This window comes from Gadus morhua, chromosome 18, assembly GCF_902167405.1.
Source record: "Gadus morhua chromosome 18, gadMor3.0, whole genome shotgun sequence".
NCBI classification, from domain to species: Eukaryota; Metazoa; Chordata; class Actinopteri; order Gadiformes; family Gadidae; genus Gadus; species Gadus morhua.
The window spans coordinates 12,797,343-12,813,763 of NC_044065.1; the positions used below are offsets into that span (position 1 = coordinate 12,797,343).

Below are 16,421 nucleotides of genomic sequence, written 5' to 3' on the forward strand. Positions count from 1 at the left end.
AGCGGTTTCTCTTCACGCTGGGCCGTCATTGAACTGGATTGAGCCAGCAGGGCACCGTCAATCCCTTTCCCGTTGTGTTCCTTGATTTGAAAAAGTTTCCCTGCTCTACGCCTGGTCCGTGAGCGTACAGCGGTGAACGGCGCTGCCTCTCCCCTCCACGGCCCCCTCTGCCTCTGGTCGCCCTCTGAAGGGCTGAGACTGGGGGCTTGGTGAGGAGGTGAGGAGGAGCGGCACTTGGTTGGTGAGTGTGTTTATAACCCGAGTTAGACGTTCTCTGTGGACTCAGCTCTGATTTCTGATGTTTAGGTGGGAGACTGGGATAGACAAAGAAAAAGCACCAGGTTAGATTCCCTGACGTCGGTACCTATGCTGTTTGAGGGCATCACTACATTGGAAAAGTACCCTCTTAATAGGCACATACCAGCATGAAGACTTTGTCGTTATCTATTTTTTTAAGGAAACACATGCTGGAGAGTTGTGTTACAACTGGCAAAACTAAACATATATCTTTCTATTTCTTTGCCTACAGATGAAATAGACAAAGTCGACATTGTTCATTGTGGATGGGCTTGAAGCCTTACTGGAGGACACGTGATGATGATCTTCCAGGTCTGAGCTCCTGCCCCTTGGGCGGCCTGGGGTGCCTTGTTCCTGGGCAATCACACCAGGCCAGGCCTTGGAGGACGGGTCCCCCAGCGGCTCTCTTCGGTTCAGGGTCCTTCTACCTTACAGCCCTGCTGCTGGCTAATGAGGGGGAGAATGAAACCCCCCTTCACCTCCTTCTCACCTCCACCTCCTCCTGCCTCCTCCTCTCGCTCGCTCTCATCTCCTCCGTCTCTCTCTCTCAATCTATTGTTCTGTTTCATGATTATCGTCTCTCTCTCGTTCTCCGTTCTCTCTCTCTCTCTCTCTGGCTCTGTCTCTCTCTCTCTGTCTCTCTCTCTCTGTCTCTGTCTCTGTCTCTGTCTCTCTCTCTCTGTCTCTGTCTCTGTCTCTCTCTCTCTGTCTCTCTCTCTGTCTGTCACTCTCTCTCTCTCTCTCTCTCTCTCTCTCTCTCTTGTTCTCTCTCTGGCTCTGTCTCTCTCTCTCTCCTTCTCTCTCGCTCTCTGTGTCTCTTTCTCCCTCTCTCCCTCTCTCACACCCCAGCAGGCAGCTGGGCAGCATTAAGCATCCAGTAGAAGTCTCATGTCACCCTCAGGTCTGCCATCAATTTCAAGCTGTTCTCCTCTCATTTACAGCCGTGCCGCGCCATCCGTGATGTCATCAGCAAACCGCAACCACCACCACAAGCAGTACGCTGCCGGCTGCCAAGAACTCACACACACACACACACAAACACACACACACACACACACACACACACACACACACACACACACACACACACACACAAACACCACTTTGACTCATTCTCCTTCCCGCTATCAGGGGGCAGTGTGTGTGTGTGTGTGTGTGTGTGTGCATTTATGTATCTTAGTATGTGTGTGTGACCGGGCCCTGCTGGGGTCTTTCACACTGAGGGCCGACCCAGCACGGCAGCTCCTGGGGGCCTGTGCTGGTGCTTGTCCCACTAGGTTCTTCTTATGGATCATTTGATTATAATTTAGTGTACGATTAACACATATATATACACACAAAGATGGCCGAGTCAATGATGGCTGCAAGTGTTGCATTCTGAAATGGTGTGAACTGCATACACATGCGTGCACAATCCCACACACTCATGCACGCACAGACGCACACACTCAAACAGACATGATTGATTTAACCTCTAAGGGAAGTAAAACGGTCCGCACACATATGCATGCATAAACAATCACATTCACAAATCATTACCTTACTTACCCTTAGAGTAAAGTAAATTGATAATTTGTAAAATATACGTACACACACACAGAATCACAGACGCACTAACACACACACACACACCAACACATATACACACTCAAATCTTAATGGACAAACTCAGTTTTTCAAATCTTAGTGATTGACAAACACAGGTTCCCCCCCCCCCCCCCCCCCCCTCCACACACACTCAAACACACACGCACGCACGCACACACGCACACACGCGCACACACACACACACACACACACACACACACACACACACACACACACACACACACACACACACACACACACACACACCCCACCTCTCCCCCCCCCACCCCTGAAACACAAACAATACATCTCTTGATAAGTAGCCTGCTCGTATGGAGGTTATCTTCCCTGTGAGATGGGATATCGACTGAAATATTAAAATAAAAAAACTCTCCTTTAGCCCAAAGCACTCTACTGCTCTCTACTGGTTAAAAAAACCGCTACATTAAATAATTTTCGATTTCATACTAAGCCTCATTGAATAAAGGAATACAATACAAGAGTAAAAAAATCAAGTTCAAACATGTATATGTGTGAATGCACTTGGAAAATGAATCAAACATAATTTAATATTCCTAATGATTCGATTGGTCATAGTTATGGATTATGGTACAGGAAGGGAGAGACGTTGATCATTATTAGATCATGTCCGGTGCTGATGTAGATTACACTGACGCTCTTCACCCTAAACTAAACTGTACATCCCGATTGGATGATAGAGTCCCGTCCTTGCGTACCGGGGATTCTGAATGAGACGTGATAAACAGCCTCTCAGGCAGCAGGCATGTTGGGGAGGTATCCAAAACCCAGCAGGACCGATAGACGCCATGGGAAAACTACAACAATACATTATATTGACGTGGAACTTTTCTTTGAAGAAAAGTTATATTGGCCATATTTTGGGGTACTTTATTAAAGAGTCCGTTAACGTCTAATTTAACTTCTGAAATAGACCTTCATCCCTCATTGATTCCCTCATCAAGATAATGAGCAGAATTGTGACACACACACATACACAAACACACACAAGACACTCACACAAGCAGACACAGAGAGAGAGAGAGAGAGAGAGAGAGAGAGAGAGAGAGAGAGAGAGAGAGAGAGAGAGAGAGAGAGAGAGAGAGAGAGAGAGAGAGAGAGAGAGAGAGAGAGAGAGAGAGAGAGAGACACACACACACACACACACACACACACACACACACACACACACATTATGTGTGTATTTTAGGGATCATTAAAAACTTTTGTGAACTTGACATTGCACAAGGAAAATGCAAAATGTTCTATTTCACTCGCAGGGAACATTACACACAGACACACTCACACAGCTGTAATAATGACGTTTCTAGTCGTAAGTCTCAAAAAGTGGTGAGTCACTAACGGTACAACTCTATTTGACATAGCCTGAAGGGATTGAGTAAAATGGGAGTGTGTGTGTGTGTGTGTGTGTGTGTGTGTGTGTGTGTGTGTGTGTGTGTGTGTGTGTGTGTGTGTGTGTGTGTGTGTGTGTGTGTGTGTGTGTGTGTGTGTGTGAGAGAGAGAGAGCTTGCGTGCGTGTGTGCGTGTGTGTGTGTGTGCGTGTGTGTGTGTGTGAGTGCATGATTGAGGGGTTACGTGTGTCATTTCTACGTGTGGAACTCTAGTTTAATTATCAAATCCACTCTCTCGGCTCTCCTCCACAGGGACTAGGGCACAGTATGAAATAATTCAAGTGACACATTGTGCTACCAGGGTTGACATGCAAGTCCATTGCTTTATACAGCTCGTGATCTACACATAGTATTGGTATTATTACACATTCCAAAGGAGGTGAGCATGCCAGGAACTTTGAGCAGGTGATCACCTGCTCAAAATGGCTTATAAAGATTTGGCAATCTTTATATGCCCTGTTGATGCGTATATACTAATTAGGTCATTATAATCGGCTACAAAGCAAATAAATCTTTCATCAGTGATTTATTATTTAGTAGGCCTACATGACATTCATGTACTACTCGTAGTTACAATAAATGTTATAATACTCCGGTGTAACAGAGGACGCTGTTTCTACTTTCACACACTTGAAATGTCTTTGTTGAGGCCCCATTCCCACGTGACCGGATATGCTTTTTCAAAACATTGGTCAACTTTGTCGCGCCTGCAGGTTTCATCTTCACTGCAACTTTCCCCGCTATGAATTCTTCTTTTTTAAATTAGTATTTGCAAGAAACATGGATTTGTAATATTCTGTACATCCCTGTCAATCGATCGTGGCAGCAACATGGCGGGACCGCTGCTGGAGTTTGAGACCGAGATGTTCTTGAGTCTGTTCGGCTCTGATGGGCTCTTGGTGACAGCAGAGGGTATGGGCATAGACCGCATCCTCCTGCAGTTCATGAGGGTCTACTCCGAAGAAGGGAGTCTGGTTCTGTTGCTCAACACGACCCCTCCTGAACAGGTGAGCCCGAGCATCAAATATGCATTGAAACGCTGTTATTTAGGTGGGTTTAAATGCTGGTTACTTAATAGTCTAAACTGATTTGTCTTAACTGAAGACATACCAGTGTAAATGTGCATCAAGTCCTAAACCAGATTTTGATTATAATGGCTTGAACAAATCTACACTGTTAGTCGTTATCTCCCTACCCCCTCACAGTGTGTTATCGTTTCGTAACTTCTATCTGCTTCTAACTGCTTTACCGTCTTAGTGATGGCATGTAATACACAACAGTCCAAAATAAATGGTTTGCGTTCATCGTCACTTGCTCTCCCTCTTGCTATGTAGGAGTATTTTACTGAACAGTTACGAGTGGAAGGTGTCACCCACCTGCCCAAGACCGTGAACAGCGACATCCAAAGCGCAGAGCGCTACGACGTGTACACCCAGGGAGGAGTGCTGTTCGTCACTAGCAGAATCCTGGTGGTCGATTTCCTAACTGACCGCATCCCTGCTGATCTCATATCAGGTGTTTACAGGGGCTGCATACAACCTTGATTTTGTATCACATTTGATCAGAAATGTAATTATATAGAAATAATAGTTATCAGCATTATCAGCAATTATCGGCTATGTATGAATTTATTTAATGTACATTCCTCAATCTGCTCACCTTCACTGACTGTTATCACATACATTGTAATGCATCGTATTGTAGGCTGCTGTCATGTGTAATTCTGTTACAGCAGTCTGTTATTTGATGGAGCCAAAGGCATACCTCCCCCTAGTGGACATAGTGCTACACTACCATCTGACCCCTGGCTGCCGCTCTCCAGGTATCTTGGTGTATCGTGCCCACAAGATCATCGAGTCATGCCAGGAGGCCTTCATCCTGCGTCTGTTCAGGCAGAAGAACAAGACGGGCTTCATCAAGGCCTTCACGGACAAGGCCACCGCCTTCTCCTCAGGATTCTGCCAGGTGGAGCGCGTCATGAGGAACCTCTTCGTCAAGAAGCTCTTCCTTTGGCCCAGGTGGGACCCCCAATATGGGACACACGCACGTCGCACGCATACACTTAAACATTGTATATGTAAGGCTGAATGTGAGTGTTTTGTTCATTGAGAACATCATCACTTTCCTCATCGTAGACTATACCTGATTTGGGAAATAAACTTAAGACAGAACATTAGTATCTGCATCGTTTTAAAGCTAATCGTAGATAGAAGTTCAGAGGGAGATTGAGGCCTCATCTCCCCCCACCCCTCTGGCTCCATCTCTTCCAGGTTCCAGGCGTCGGTGAACGGGGCGTTGGACCGACACAAGCCCGAGGTGGTGGAGCTCCACGTGGAGCTGACCCCGGCCATGCGCGCCATCCAGACCTCCGTCATGGACATCATGAGCGCCTGCCTGAAGGAGCTGAAGCGCTTCAACCCCAGCCTGGAGGCGGAGGACCTGTCCCTGGAGAACACCCTGGGCAGCGCCTTCGATAAGGTCCGTCACCAACGCCGGAGGCGTCGGTTTGAATAGTGGACATCCTCGACTTGCTGATATTTTCCTTCTGGGATTAATGAAAGGCATCCTAGTTTGAAATGTTTGTTGTTTGTATTATTTTGTATTCATATATTCTGGATTTTACTAGAAAGGCCTTTTTTTATGAAAAGAAGTTTCAAATATTGTGGTACTGTGTTGAACAAAACGTTCAGACGGTACTCATCTGACTAACTGCATCTGAAAAACAAACTATTCCCATACAATTATTATGCAGAGCCCTCATAAAAAGTCGTCCCAGTATTTTGCACAGAGGACCTCATCCAAAGCGATTTCTAAATGTGGCTGTGTAATGGTCCTTTCTACCCTGACCCCCCCCCCCCTTCCCAGACCATCCGCCACTACCTGGACCCCCTGTGGCACCAGCTGGGGGGCAAGACCAAGAACCTGGTGCAGGACCTGAAGGTGCTGCGGACGCTGCTGCTCTACCTCACCCAGTACGACTGCGTCACCTTCCTCAACCTGCTGGAGTCCCTGCGCTCCAGCCAGAAGAACTTCGGCAGCAACTCGGGTGAGGAGGCTTCAGGCACAGCAGGGTCTAGTGGTGAGGGGACAGGGGGCGGGACCCCCAGCAGAGAGGATCTGGGTCTCCATTGTCTCATCAATGAGTAAATCGTGTAAAGTTATAATAAATGCATTATAGCATATAATAAAAATGTAATAAAATAGCATACAGAAATATGGCAAGTATGTTCTGTTGTCTGAAATGTTCATTTTAAAAGTCATATGAAACTGCCAGGTACGGGAATATCTCAGGAAACAAATGGTTTCCTGACTGGTTTATACCAACATTAGTTTAAACAATTTACTTCTATTGTTTGTGCCTTTCCATTGCTTATATCCAGTTCTCTGTCTCTTTGTGGTTACCTGCTCATTGGAGGTGGTTGCTCGCATTTATGGGGATTCAGTACAAATACTCAGGTGCACGTTACAGAAACTAGGTCACAAATTAGAGGTGGGAGTATGAATTCATGCAGTATGTCATATTGTTTTTTTAAATAATTGAAAGATATGCAACATATGCACTTCGTGGTACCTCACAAATGCTGCGAAACAGGTTCTTGTAGGTGTAGCAGCATTGTTGTGTCTGTTTGAAAAGTGTGTAAAGATGTGTGGGATGTTGGCTGGAACTGCAGGCTGGCTGTTCCTGGACTCCAGCACCTCCATGTTTGTGAACGCCAGGAGCAGAGTTTACCGTTACCCCCAAAATAAGAAGAAAATGAAGATGGGCCTGGAGGCAGACGCCAAGCAACCAACCGTGGCTACTGGTAATGGACGATAACAGATGCCAACTACTAGTGCTGTGTTTTTAGACCTGATATACACGTTAACAAATGCTTGTTTTAATGCACATGTCTACGCTTTCTTTCTGAACGGTGTCAACATTACAGAGGGGAGACGGGAGCTGGTGCTTGAGAAGTCTCCCAAGTGGGAGGCTCTGACCGAGGTCCTGGAAGAGATCGAGAAGGAGAACCAGAGCGCTGCACATGAACCAGGTGACCATATCTACAACCCCTGCCCATTATAGTTTATGTTTACCTTAAAAATAATATATGCTATTTTAGCAGTCTTTTATTAAAAATATACATGCACATTTTTTTGGGGGGACACACGTCATCAATCAGCAGGTTGAGACTACAGATGTATGTGTGTCCGTGTCTGCGTGTGTGCCATTCCCACGTTGTAACAAACAGATCTCCTCTACCTCCCCGGACTCTCAGGCCGTGTGCTGATCTGCGCCAGCGACGACCGGACGTGCGCCCAGCTCCACCAGTACATCAGCCGCGGCTCGGACGCGCTGCTCCACCGGCTGTACGAGCGCACCGTCGCCAAGCGGGACGCCGGCGCCGGCGCCGCCCTCCAGCTGGAGTCCCACCGCGAGGGCCGCGGCTGGGCCAAGAACAAGCCCCAGGACGACGCCACCGCCGCCGCCGCCTCCAGGGGGAAGAAGAAGACGGCCGCCGCCAAGCCCAAGAACGGCAAGCAGACGTCCAAGACGAAGAGCAGACCCTCCCTGACGCTGACCCAGATGGCGGGGGCGAAGAGTGGGGACGGAGCGGAATGGATGGGCAGCAGCGGAGACGAAGACGACGGCGGCGGCGGCGGCGGCGACGGGCTATCGGATGAAGAGGAAGCGCCGCTGAAGCTGGACCTGTCGTCGGACTGCTACTACGGCGTGGTGCGGGAGCCCCTCACGGTCATCCACCCGCTGCGGGGCTGCACTGACCCCTACAGCCTGACGCGGGTACTGCACGAGGTGGAGCCCAGCTTCGTGGTGCTGTACGACGCGGAGCTCAGCTTCGTGCGCCAGCTGGAGATCTACAAGGCCAACCGCCCCGGGAAGACGCTGCGGTGCGTGGGGCCGGGGGAGGGGGGGGTTAACGCCCGGTAGAAAACCTTTGGGTGAAAGGGCATCCCCTTGCTTTGGATGACAGCGTCTGCTTGATTACTGAATAGTTCAAAATAAGACGCAACATGCCAAAAGAAAAGAAGGAAGATGAGGACAGCATTCTAATTTGACTTATTTAGAATCGCGACACAAATTGCCAGAGGCCCTTCTTCAGCGTATTTCTGTCAATGTTCAAAAGTCAAATTGGACTGTGTCCTAGGCTTTCCTTGTTTTCTATTACTATGTAATAATATCAGGACACAAAGTCAATCTTGTTTTGATGCATTGTTTACTTGTGGCCGTTCAGAGTGTATTTCCTGATCTATGGAGGATCCACAGAGGAACAGAAATATCTCACCGCGCTCTCCAAGGAGAAGAAAGCCTTCGAACACCTCATCAGGTACGCGGGTCGAGAACCAATTACAGGCCTGTTGTGATACGTTGTTGTGTTCCAGCGTTGGGCTACAGATGTCGATGGTTGTGGGCTGCTCTCTGGGCTTGTGATACATGATGCTATGTTTTTAGGGGTCCGCTTTGTGTCTGTCCTACAGGGAGAAGGCGACCATGGTTGTGCCGGAGGAGCGAGAGGGTCGAGAAGACACCAATCTGGACCTGGCGAGAAGTCTGGAGCCCGCCAACGCTACCACCAACACCCGCAAAGCAGGCACTGCTTCTTCATTGGACTCTTCACGTAGTCTAGTCTAGTCTCTGTTTAGTTATCATTCAAAGCTTTCTTCCACAGGGGTATAAAATGTATTCAGAATCAGTAGCAGCGAGGGGTTAGTGTGTTGGCCATGCAATCTAGTATATTTTGTCCGGGACTCTAAATCCCTTGCTTTACTGACTATTACAACGCAGGGCCCAGGGCCAACCCAGGGCCATGCTAAATACACTAAATGTAATACGGTAGAGTGGAACAATCTATCAAAAAGGCATCAGGGCATTTGAATGTAAAACCCTTTCTGTTGCCACCCCCCTGCTCCTATCTCAATGGATTCTGTTGGTGCCCCCCCCCCCCCCGCAGGAGGCCAGGACCAGCCCAGGGAGCCCTCCCGGGTCATCGTGGACATGCGGGAGTTCCGCAGCGAGCTGCCCTCTCTGCTGCACCGCCGCGGGCTGGACATCGAGCCGGTCACCCTGGAGGTGGGCGACTACATCCTGACGGCCGACACCTGCGTGGAGCGCAAGAGCGTGAGCGACCTGATCGGCTCGCTGCAGAGCGGCCGCCTCTACACGCAGTGCGTGTCCATGACGCGCTACTACAAGCGGGCCGTGCTGCTCATCGAGTTCGACCCGGCCAAGCCCTTCTCGCTGGTGGCGCGCTCCGAATTCCGCCACGAGCTGTCGGCCAATGACGTCACGTCCAAGCTGACGCTGCTCACCCTGCACTTCCCGCGCCTGCGCATCCTCTGGTGCCCTTCCCCCCACGCCACGGCCGAGCTCTTCGAGGAGATGAAGCGGGGCCGCGGCGAGCCGGACGCCGCGGCCGCGCAGGCCATCGCGGCCGAGTCGGACGCCAAGACGGCGGAGCTGTACAACCCGGCGCCGTACGACTTCCTGCTGAAGATGCCGGGGGTCAACGCCAAGAACGTGCGGGCGCTGGTGAGCAAGGCGGACAGCCTGGCCGAGCTGGCGGAGTTCAGCCAGGAGAGGCTGGCGCAGGTCTTGGGGCACACCGGCAACGCTAAGATGCTCTACGAGTTCCTGCACAACGTAGCCGACGTGCCCGCGCCAGCTGCGAAGGGGAGACGGACGTGAGGGGACGGTGAAAGACTTACTTCAATATTTTTATTTATCGAATTTCTGAACTGAATTCTGGTTGTTTTTTTATATGCCTTTATGAAATTGTTAACTTAAGCTTATGTTAAATACTAATGTTATTTGAAATGGAAATGTAAATTTTATGACTTTTGTGATTAATAATTAAATGTGATTTCGGACTGTTTTGATACATGATAATAAAGTATTCATTATATCTAAATGCAATACATTTGAATTAATATAGTGGAATTGAGATACACTTTAGATATTACACACAAGGTGTCCATAAAGTTGTTAGCTCTCTAGAGCGCAACAGATTGGTTCCGGATGTAATAATGTTATTTTCTCCATTTCTTCATTTAACTTTCTATTTTACTCATTTCTTTGCATATGTTTTCTTTTACTTATCTATTATTTTATTTTAGTATGATAATGTTTATATGGGAAGCACTTTGAGTCTGCCTTGTGTATGAAAAGTGCTATATAAATAAAGTTGCCTTGCCTTGCCTTGCCATAGAGGTTTTGATTAAAAGCCATAATGTTGACTCGTAACCATCCAAAGTATACTTACCACGCGCCATTATCTTGTGAAACAATAGTATATGCAGCTGTAGAAGTCTAAGATGTCATTACAAACCACCTACTACTACTACCCACAATCATAAATTGTAACAAAACCTGTTTGATTACTTTGAAACAGAATATTTGTTTACTTTATCTTTCAAGGTGTAATCACATGGACTATATTGTGGGCTATGGTGATCAATGCTCAGATCACGAAGATTTTGCATTCTGGTTATTTTTTCTCTTTTGTTAGTGTTGGAGCCATTTTACTGTTGGTTACGAGTCTTTCAAATGAGTCTTAAAGGGGACATATTATGAAAACAACACTTTTCCGGAGATTTGTGTTGTTTTGGGTCTCTGGTGCTCCAACACGCATACAAACTTTGAAAAAAGTCTGTACATGATTTTTTGAGTGAGGTATGCATTTCTGAAATTACCCCGCCTACAGTTGCCAAACAAGCGAGTCAGTTTCGGCCCCCCCTCCTTCGTAGGAAGGGGGCACAGTTGAATATTACCGCCCACTTCCCCACTCCCCTCCAATCAGAGCATAGCTATGATTTTGTGGACCAGCGGACGAGCAGCTCCGGCAGGGGGAACTCGGCGGCAGCTCAGCTCCGGGAGTACAATCCCTTTCTCTGCCGGACTGTCTCCCCCCGCCGGAGCTGCCGGACTGCCTCCAGTCTGGAGGAGGTGACATGGAGGAGAAAGGGATTGTACTCTCGGAGCTGAGCTGCCGGACTGCTGCCGAGCTACCCCCGCCGTATTTTTTCAGCTCCCAGAGCACACCCGCCGGAGCAGCCGGAAAACTTCGGCAGCAGTTCAGCACCCGGAGTACACTGCTGGCCAAACGGCTTTGACATCGGCGCGGGGATTTCGGCGGCAGTCCGGCAGCTCAGCTCCCGGGGTACAATCCCTTTCTCCTCCATGTCGCGGTTCATGGACTTCAGAAAGTCAAGGCCAAAGTTCCTTTCCCCAAATTCTTCTCAACCATGGCCAAGATATCCCCCACTACGAGTCTTTACTTGTTGTGGAAGTGCCAGAGACGTCAGACGCAGTCTTTTATGATTCATAATATCCGAGGCGCACATAGCTTTTGGCCATGATATTAGATATAATATCATATAATACCCATATATAATATTATTATTATATTATATTGTAATGCATAGATATAGAGCTCTAGGTGTCTGCAAACGGCAACAACCCCTTCTCCTCCATGCTGTGGTTCAGTCTGACAGCTCATTGGTCAATGGGCAGCAGCTCATTTGCATTAACGCTACAGACACCAGAAACTCTTTTGAAAGATTTTTTTTCCTAAAAGCTTTATCCAGCAAACAGCTTCAAAAACATGTTTTCTGGAACTCAAATACTATGGTCACTTGTTGTGAAAACCCCATAATATGTCTCCTTTAACTTAAGACTTGTTTGAATGAATGTGGAACGCCTCCACCTGGTGTTGACCAGAGGTAGCGACAAAGACCTTATAATCAGGGGAGTAATTGCATGCAGGTGTGCATAATAACAAACAGTGAATGCCAGAGAGCAAACAGTATTTTACTGCTCCCAACAAACTTAGACTTTTAAGTATACAATCCACACAACCTATCTGACAGACTACGGTCAACTTCAACAGGCCAACTGGGTGCAGTGTCAACTAGAGGCAAGTACAAAAACTCTCAACGGCATAAAGGCTGTAGTTAATCCCAAGCCAAAGAAGACACTGACCTAAACGTTAGCATCTGCAAGCATTTTCTTTAGAGTTATTTTTTTTCTGCCTAAAGGCATAGACATAATAGGCCTCCTCTTTTGTGCCGGAGGTCATAGCTCGTAAATGGTCCCAATGGTCCCAATGCCATTAAAAACGACTGCATCAGTAGAATATCTTCACAACACCCAAATATGCAGTTCTAAAAAGTGGGTAGTAGGGCCTCCTATCGGTGCTGCATTGAACTCAATCAGTCTCATTTCACTTAAATGTTCAAATGGCTTCCAAGCCATTTGCCACATCATTTATTTCACTTATTGCTCAATTGACATCACAAAACATTCCACATGTACAGGTGGTTCATATCAGCTCTTTGTCCAGCCACTGGGCGTCCTCGAAGATGTAGCCCAGGCCCATGGAGGGCCTGGCCCTGGGTTGAGACGCTCTGATGGAGGAGGAGTTTAGGACCAGGTCATCCCCGGATCCTCTCTGAAAAAACAAGGGCTACCTGGTCAGGTGGTGGGACCGCGAAGAACTGAAAACGTCTCAGAACAGCACAATGGTATAGACAGCCATAGGGCTGTCTATACCCTGGATTTTATTTTCCTCTTTCAAAAAATGAATTGTAAAACTATGTTGAAGACTTTAGGTCTGCCTTTAAGGGGATCATTGGAAGTTAGGGAATTACCTTTGGACTAACAACCCTTCGCACGGCCGCTAATTCTCCTCCAATGAAGTGAGGGCCGGCCATCTCCGCCTTGTCGGCCTCTTCCCCCGTGGCAAACCTGACAAAGCCAATCGCCTTGCTGTCTTCTGACTTGTAGTTTTTAATGATCTGTGTGAGAGATCAGAAGTCACTGGCTGCAATAGTAGGTAAAGGAACTACCCTTCAGTCATTTTGCTGCAAAACGCCTTTAAATGCAAGTTGTCTGGGTTCACCTTACAACCAGTGACATTCCCCCATTCTCTGAAGTAGGCCTGCATGTAGCCTTCGTTGATGAAGGCGTTCAACTGCATAATGATCAGTCCATGTTCCTGCCAAAATACATAAAATAAAAAGATGATCTCTGTGTAGCATAGGGTAGGTATATGTTATAGTGAAATCATAGTTACTTACCAGCTGATAGTTTTTTTCCAAATCAGCCATGAACATCTTTGGTATGCGAATGTATGATCTCTTTTCTTGTGTTTTTGCACCTAAAAAAACATTCATATCAATAAATGACAATTGTGTGTGCGGGCATGTATATGTATAAATACAATACCTACAATTGTTATATAGAATAAGGGTACGTACCATGGTCCATCTTTGTGCTGTGAACAAACTAGGCTTGTGTGAGGAAGAGATATGAAGGGAGAATCTTTAAAGCAAAGGGGGCTGGGTTACAATAAGGTATTTACCTGATGCAGAATGTTGTATTTCCATCTTAAGAAAATTAAGAGCAACATTCCATGCTCAGTGTGTCATCCGCAAAATTTCTAAGTTTATAACATTGTTTCTGGAAGGCGTAAATAGTCAAATTACAGGTGGGGTGAGGTTTATTTGTAGCCTTTGTCTTCTTTTACTGGTTACTGCATTATCAGAATACACAGCAATCTAGTGTTCCCACACGCAGGGATCATTTGGCATAAAAGCATGCAAGTATATTAAAAACCAATATTTCAGAATTCAGCGGTCAAACAGCTGCATTATGATTTAATACAAACATCCTTTCCAAGCTATATAATTAACCATATCAATGTAGAATTGATGACCCAATTTTATCGGTGTTCACCTCAGGCTTAAGTGTTGCGTTCAGTTACAATATTATTTTGACCTTTTATATCGATAAGACAATTTTTGAGCTTGATAATGACAGATTTTGGAACAAACTGGATTTGTGAATACATGTATATGCTAAAAAGAGTCGCGGTAGTTTTGATCAATCCTCTGGGTTGGGGACATTTTACTTGAGCATATTATTTGACTCATTAAGAAGCTCTGCACCCAAATGCACACAATGAGCGAACCAATAAATAAATAAAAAACTGAGTAGGGGGGGGATAGTATAGGACATACATTGATTACTTATTTAAAACCCTGACTACAGGATTGCTTGCTTTGAAATACTTACCCTACACTACCAAGGTGGTAGTAGATACGCCTCACAGATGCGTGTTTGTAAATCCCCTATGTTGAAACCCAATAATTGCTGGAGGAAGTTTCAGGAATTTGCATACAACTTTATGATCTCAGGACAAAGAGGCAGATACCTAGATCATATCTATATGATGACACATGCCACCACAGAGAGGAAGAACTAGGCCAGGGGTGTCAACAATCAGAGCCATATTTAGGGTTGTGAATAAAATCAGGGGTCAGACATTGATTACAATGATAAATTCATCGAAATGTAAGTAGTAACAATGCATGCATGCACAATATTGAAGTTTTTCCATGTTTGTAGGTAACTCTACCAGCAAAACTGATTAGTAAAACAAAATAGTGTTTATCAATTGCTGAACAATGTTTGTTGTATAAAATGATAATTGCAAAGTTAAACAAAACACATTTGGATCACACTATCACAGTACTTTTGTCTTGAACAAAACAACTGATAAGCTCATGGTTTACAGCCAAACTGTTTAATAAAGCGAAACAGTCAATGGAACCAGTCGTATCTCAAATTGCATGGCTTACTTTGGTAACTTCAGAGCACAACAATAGAGCCTATAACACCAAAGCAAAACTTTGATTGACTCATTCAATTCTGGCAATTCTTCTCCCAGAGGTCACAGAAGCGTTCTGTTTCTCTATATTCATGGCATGTAAATTGTCCTGATAAGAGCTGTAAGATGACAGAAGTAAACACAGCTCTGCATCTGTAGACTATCTTTACAACACCCACCTATGTTGTTCTCAGAAGTGGGTAGTAGGGCCTCCTATGGGTAATACATGGTACTGCATTGAACTGTCAGTCTAATTTAATTTCAATGAAAAATGTTTTCCAAGCCATTTGTCACATCATTTATTTGAGACACATCAGAAATTTATAGAATTTGTAGTATAGTTATAGTAGAGTAAACAAGATAACAAAAGGATGTGGGAACAAAGATTGCAAAAAAGTTTGTCAGCTAAAAAAAATAAAAACCCTAGAAAACATTGGAAAGACAAAGCATGTCAAATGCAAAAAAAAACAGATTTACCTTCGCATTTGACATCACAATACATCACACATATACATCTTGTTCAATGAACAGAAATAAATGGCAATTGTTTTGTTATGTGTGTGTGTGCATGCATATATATGTATGTATGTATGTATGTATGTACACTACACAATAAATTCAATACACAATATTCAAATGCAGAATATGGGTACATACCACTGTCCATCTTTGTGCTGTGAATGAACTGGGCTTGTGTGAGGAAGAGCTATGAAGGGAACCACTTTTAAAGCAAAGGGGGCTGGGTTACAATATGGTATTTACATGATGCAGAATATTTTGTTTCCAAGAAAATGAAGAGCAAAATTCCATGCTCAGTGTGTCATCAAAAATGTGAGGGTATAAAATTGTTACAGTAACAATGTCATTGTTCTTGGGAATTATTACTTTGTTTCCGGAAGACGTAAATGGTCAAAGAGGGGGTCTAATTGTAACCTAATTCTAATTGTATGTCCTCTTGTATGTCCTCTTTGACTGCATTATCAGAGACAGCCATATAGTGTTCACACACACAGTGTTAATTTGGCATAAAAGCATATACGAATATATTAAAAACAAATCTTAAAAAATAATTGTGATTCAACAGCGGCATATCATTTAATAAAGAATCCATTCCCAGCTATGATTGGCAAACATTGACCTTGGAGCTTGATTACGACAGATTATAGCCCAAGATAGAAATATTAATACATTTCCAGAAACAAAGAGACAGATTCCTAGATCATATCAAAATTATGACACATGCCACCAAGGTCAGTGAGAGTCACAGGACCAAACACTGACCTACGGAAGAGTATTAGGGACACATGGGCATTTTCTTTGACATCTGAGTTTAATAATTCCGAGATTAAAATCCGATTTCTGACTTTATTCTCAACATTCTGACTTTAATCTCCGATTTTATTTTTTTAACTCAGTACGGAAAATATTTGTGGCCCTTATCCTC

The 16,421-nt window shown here is 45.4% G+C and overlaps 2 protein-coding genes across 2 annotated transcripts; one reads left to right on the forward strand and one right to left on the reverse strand.

Annotated features, from left to right (window-relative positions):
* Positions 1-3,980: 3,980 nt before the first annotated feature.
* On the forward strand, positions 3,981-10,551 carry ercc4 (excision repair cross-complementation group 4). The gene is made up of 11 exons (XM_030340729.1): positions 3,981-4,321; positions 4,649-4,829; positions 5,137-5,332; positions 5,585-5,792; positions 6,180-6,360; positions 6,986-7,117; positions 7,241-7,345; positions 7,571-8,201; positions 8,546-8,638; positions 8,790-8,902; positions 9,263-10,551. Exons 1-11 carry the CDS (start codon positions 4,145-4,147, stop codon positions 9,994-9,996), a joined length of 2,751 nt encoding a protein of 916 aa, XP_030196589.1. The 5' UTR covers positions 3,981-4,144; the 3' UTR covers positions 9,997-10,551.
* Positions 10,552-12,527: 1,976 nt separating this feature from the next.
* On the reverse strand, positions 12,528-13,669 carry LOC115530695 (heterogeneous nuclear ribonucleoproteins A2/B1). Its single transcript, XM_030339391.1, has 5 exons — positions 13,566-13,669; positions 13,386-13,465; positions 13,208-13,303; positions 12,957-13,103; positions 12,528-12,757 (listed from the first exon to the last, which is right to left on the reverse strand). Exons 1-5 carry the CDS (start codon positions 13,573-13,575, stop codon positions 12,629-12,631), a joined length of 462 nt encoding a protein of 153 aa, XP_030195251.1. The 5' UTR covers positions 13,576-13,669; the 3' UTR covers positions 12,528-12,628.
* Between the last annotated feature and the right edge of the window lie 2,752 nt (positions 13,670-16,421).

What these genes read in the sequence shown, in the direction of transcription:
- ercc4 (XM_030340729.1), top strand. Translation starts at nt 4,145, where the DNA reads ATGGCGGGACCGCTGCTGGAGTTTGAGACCGAGATGTTCTTGAGTCTG. An exon ending in ACACGACCCCTCCTGAACAG is followed by an intron (nt 4,322 to 4,648) that starts GTGAGCCCGAGC and finishes CTTGCTATGTAG; the next exon opens with GAGTATTTTACTGAACAGTT. An exon ending in AAGCTCTTCCTTTGGCCCAG is followed by an intron (nt 5,333 to 5,584) that starts GTGGGACCCCCA and finishes CATCTCTTCCAG; the next exon opens with GTTCCAGGCGTCGGTGAACG.
- LOC115530695 (XM_030339391.1), bottom strand. An exon ending in TGGAAAAAAACTATCAGCTG is followed by an intron (nt 13,304 to 13,385) that starts GTAAGTAACTAT and finishes GTATTTTGGCAG; the next exon opens with GAACATGGACTGATCATTAT. An exon ending in GGAATGTCACTGGTTGTAAG is followed by an intron (nt 13,104 to 13,207) that starts GTGAACCCAGAC and finishes TCTCTCACACAG; the next exon opens with ATCATTAAAAACTACAAGTC.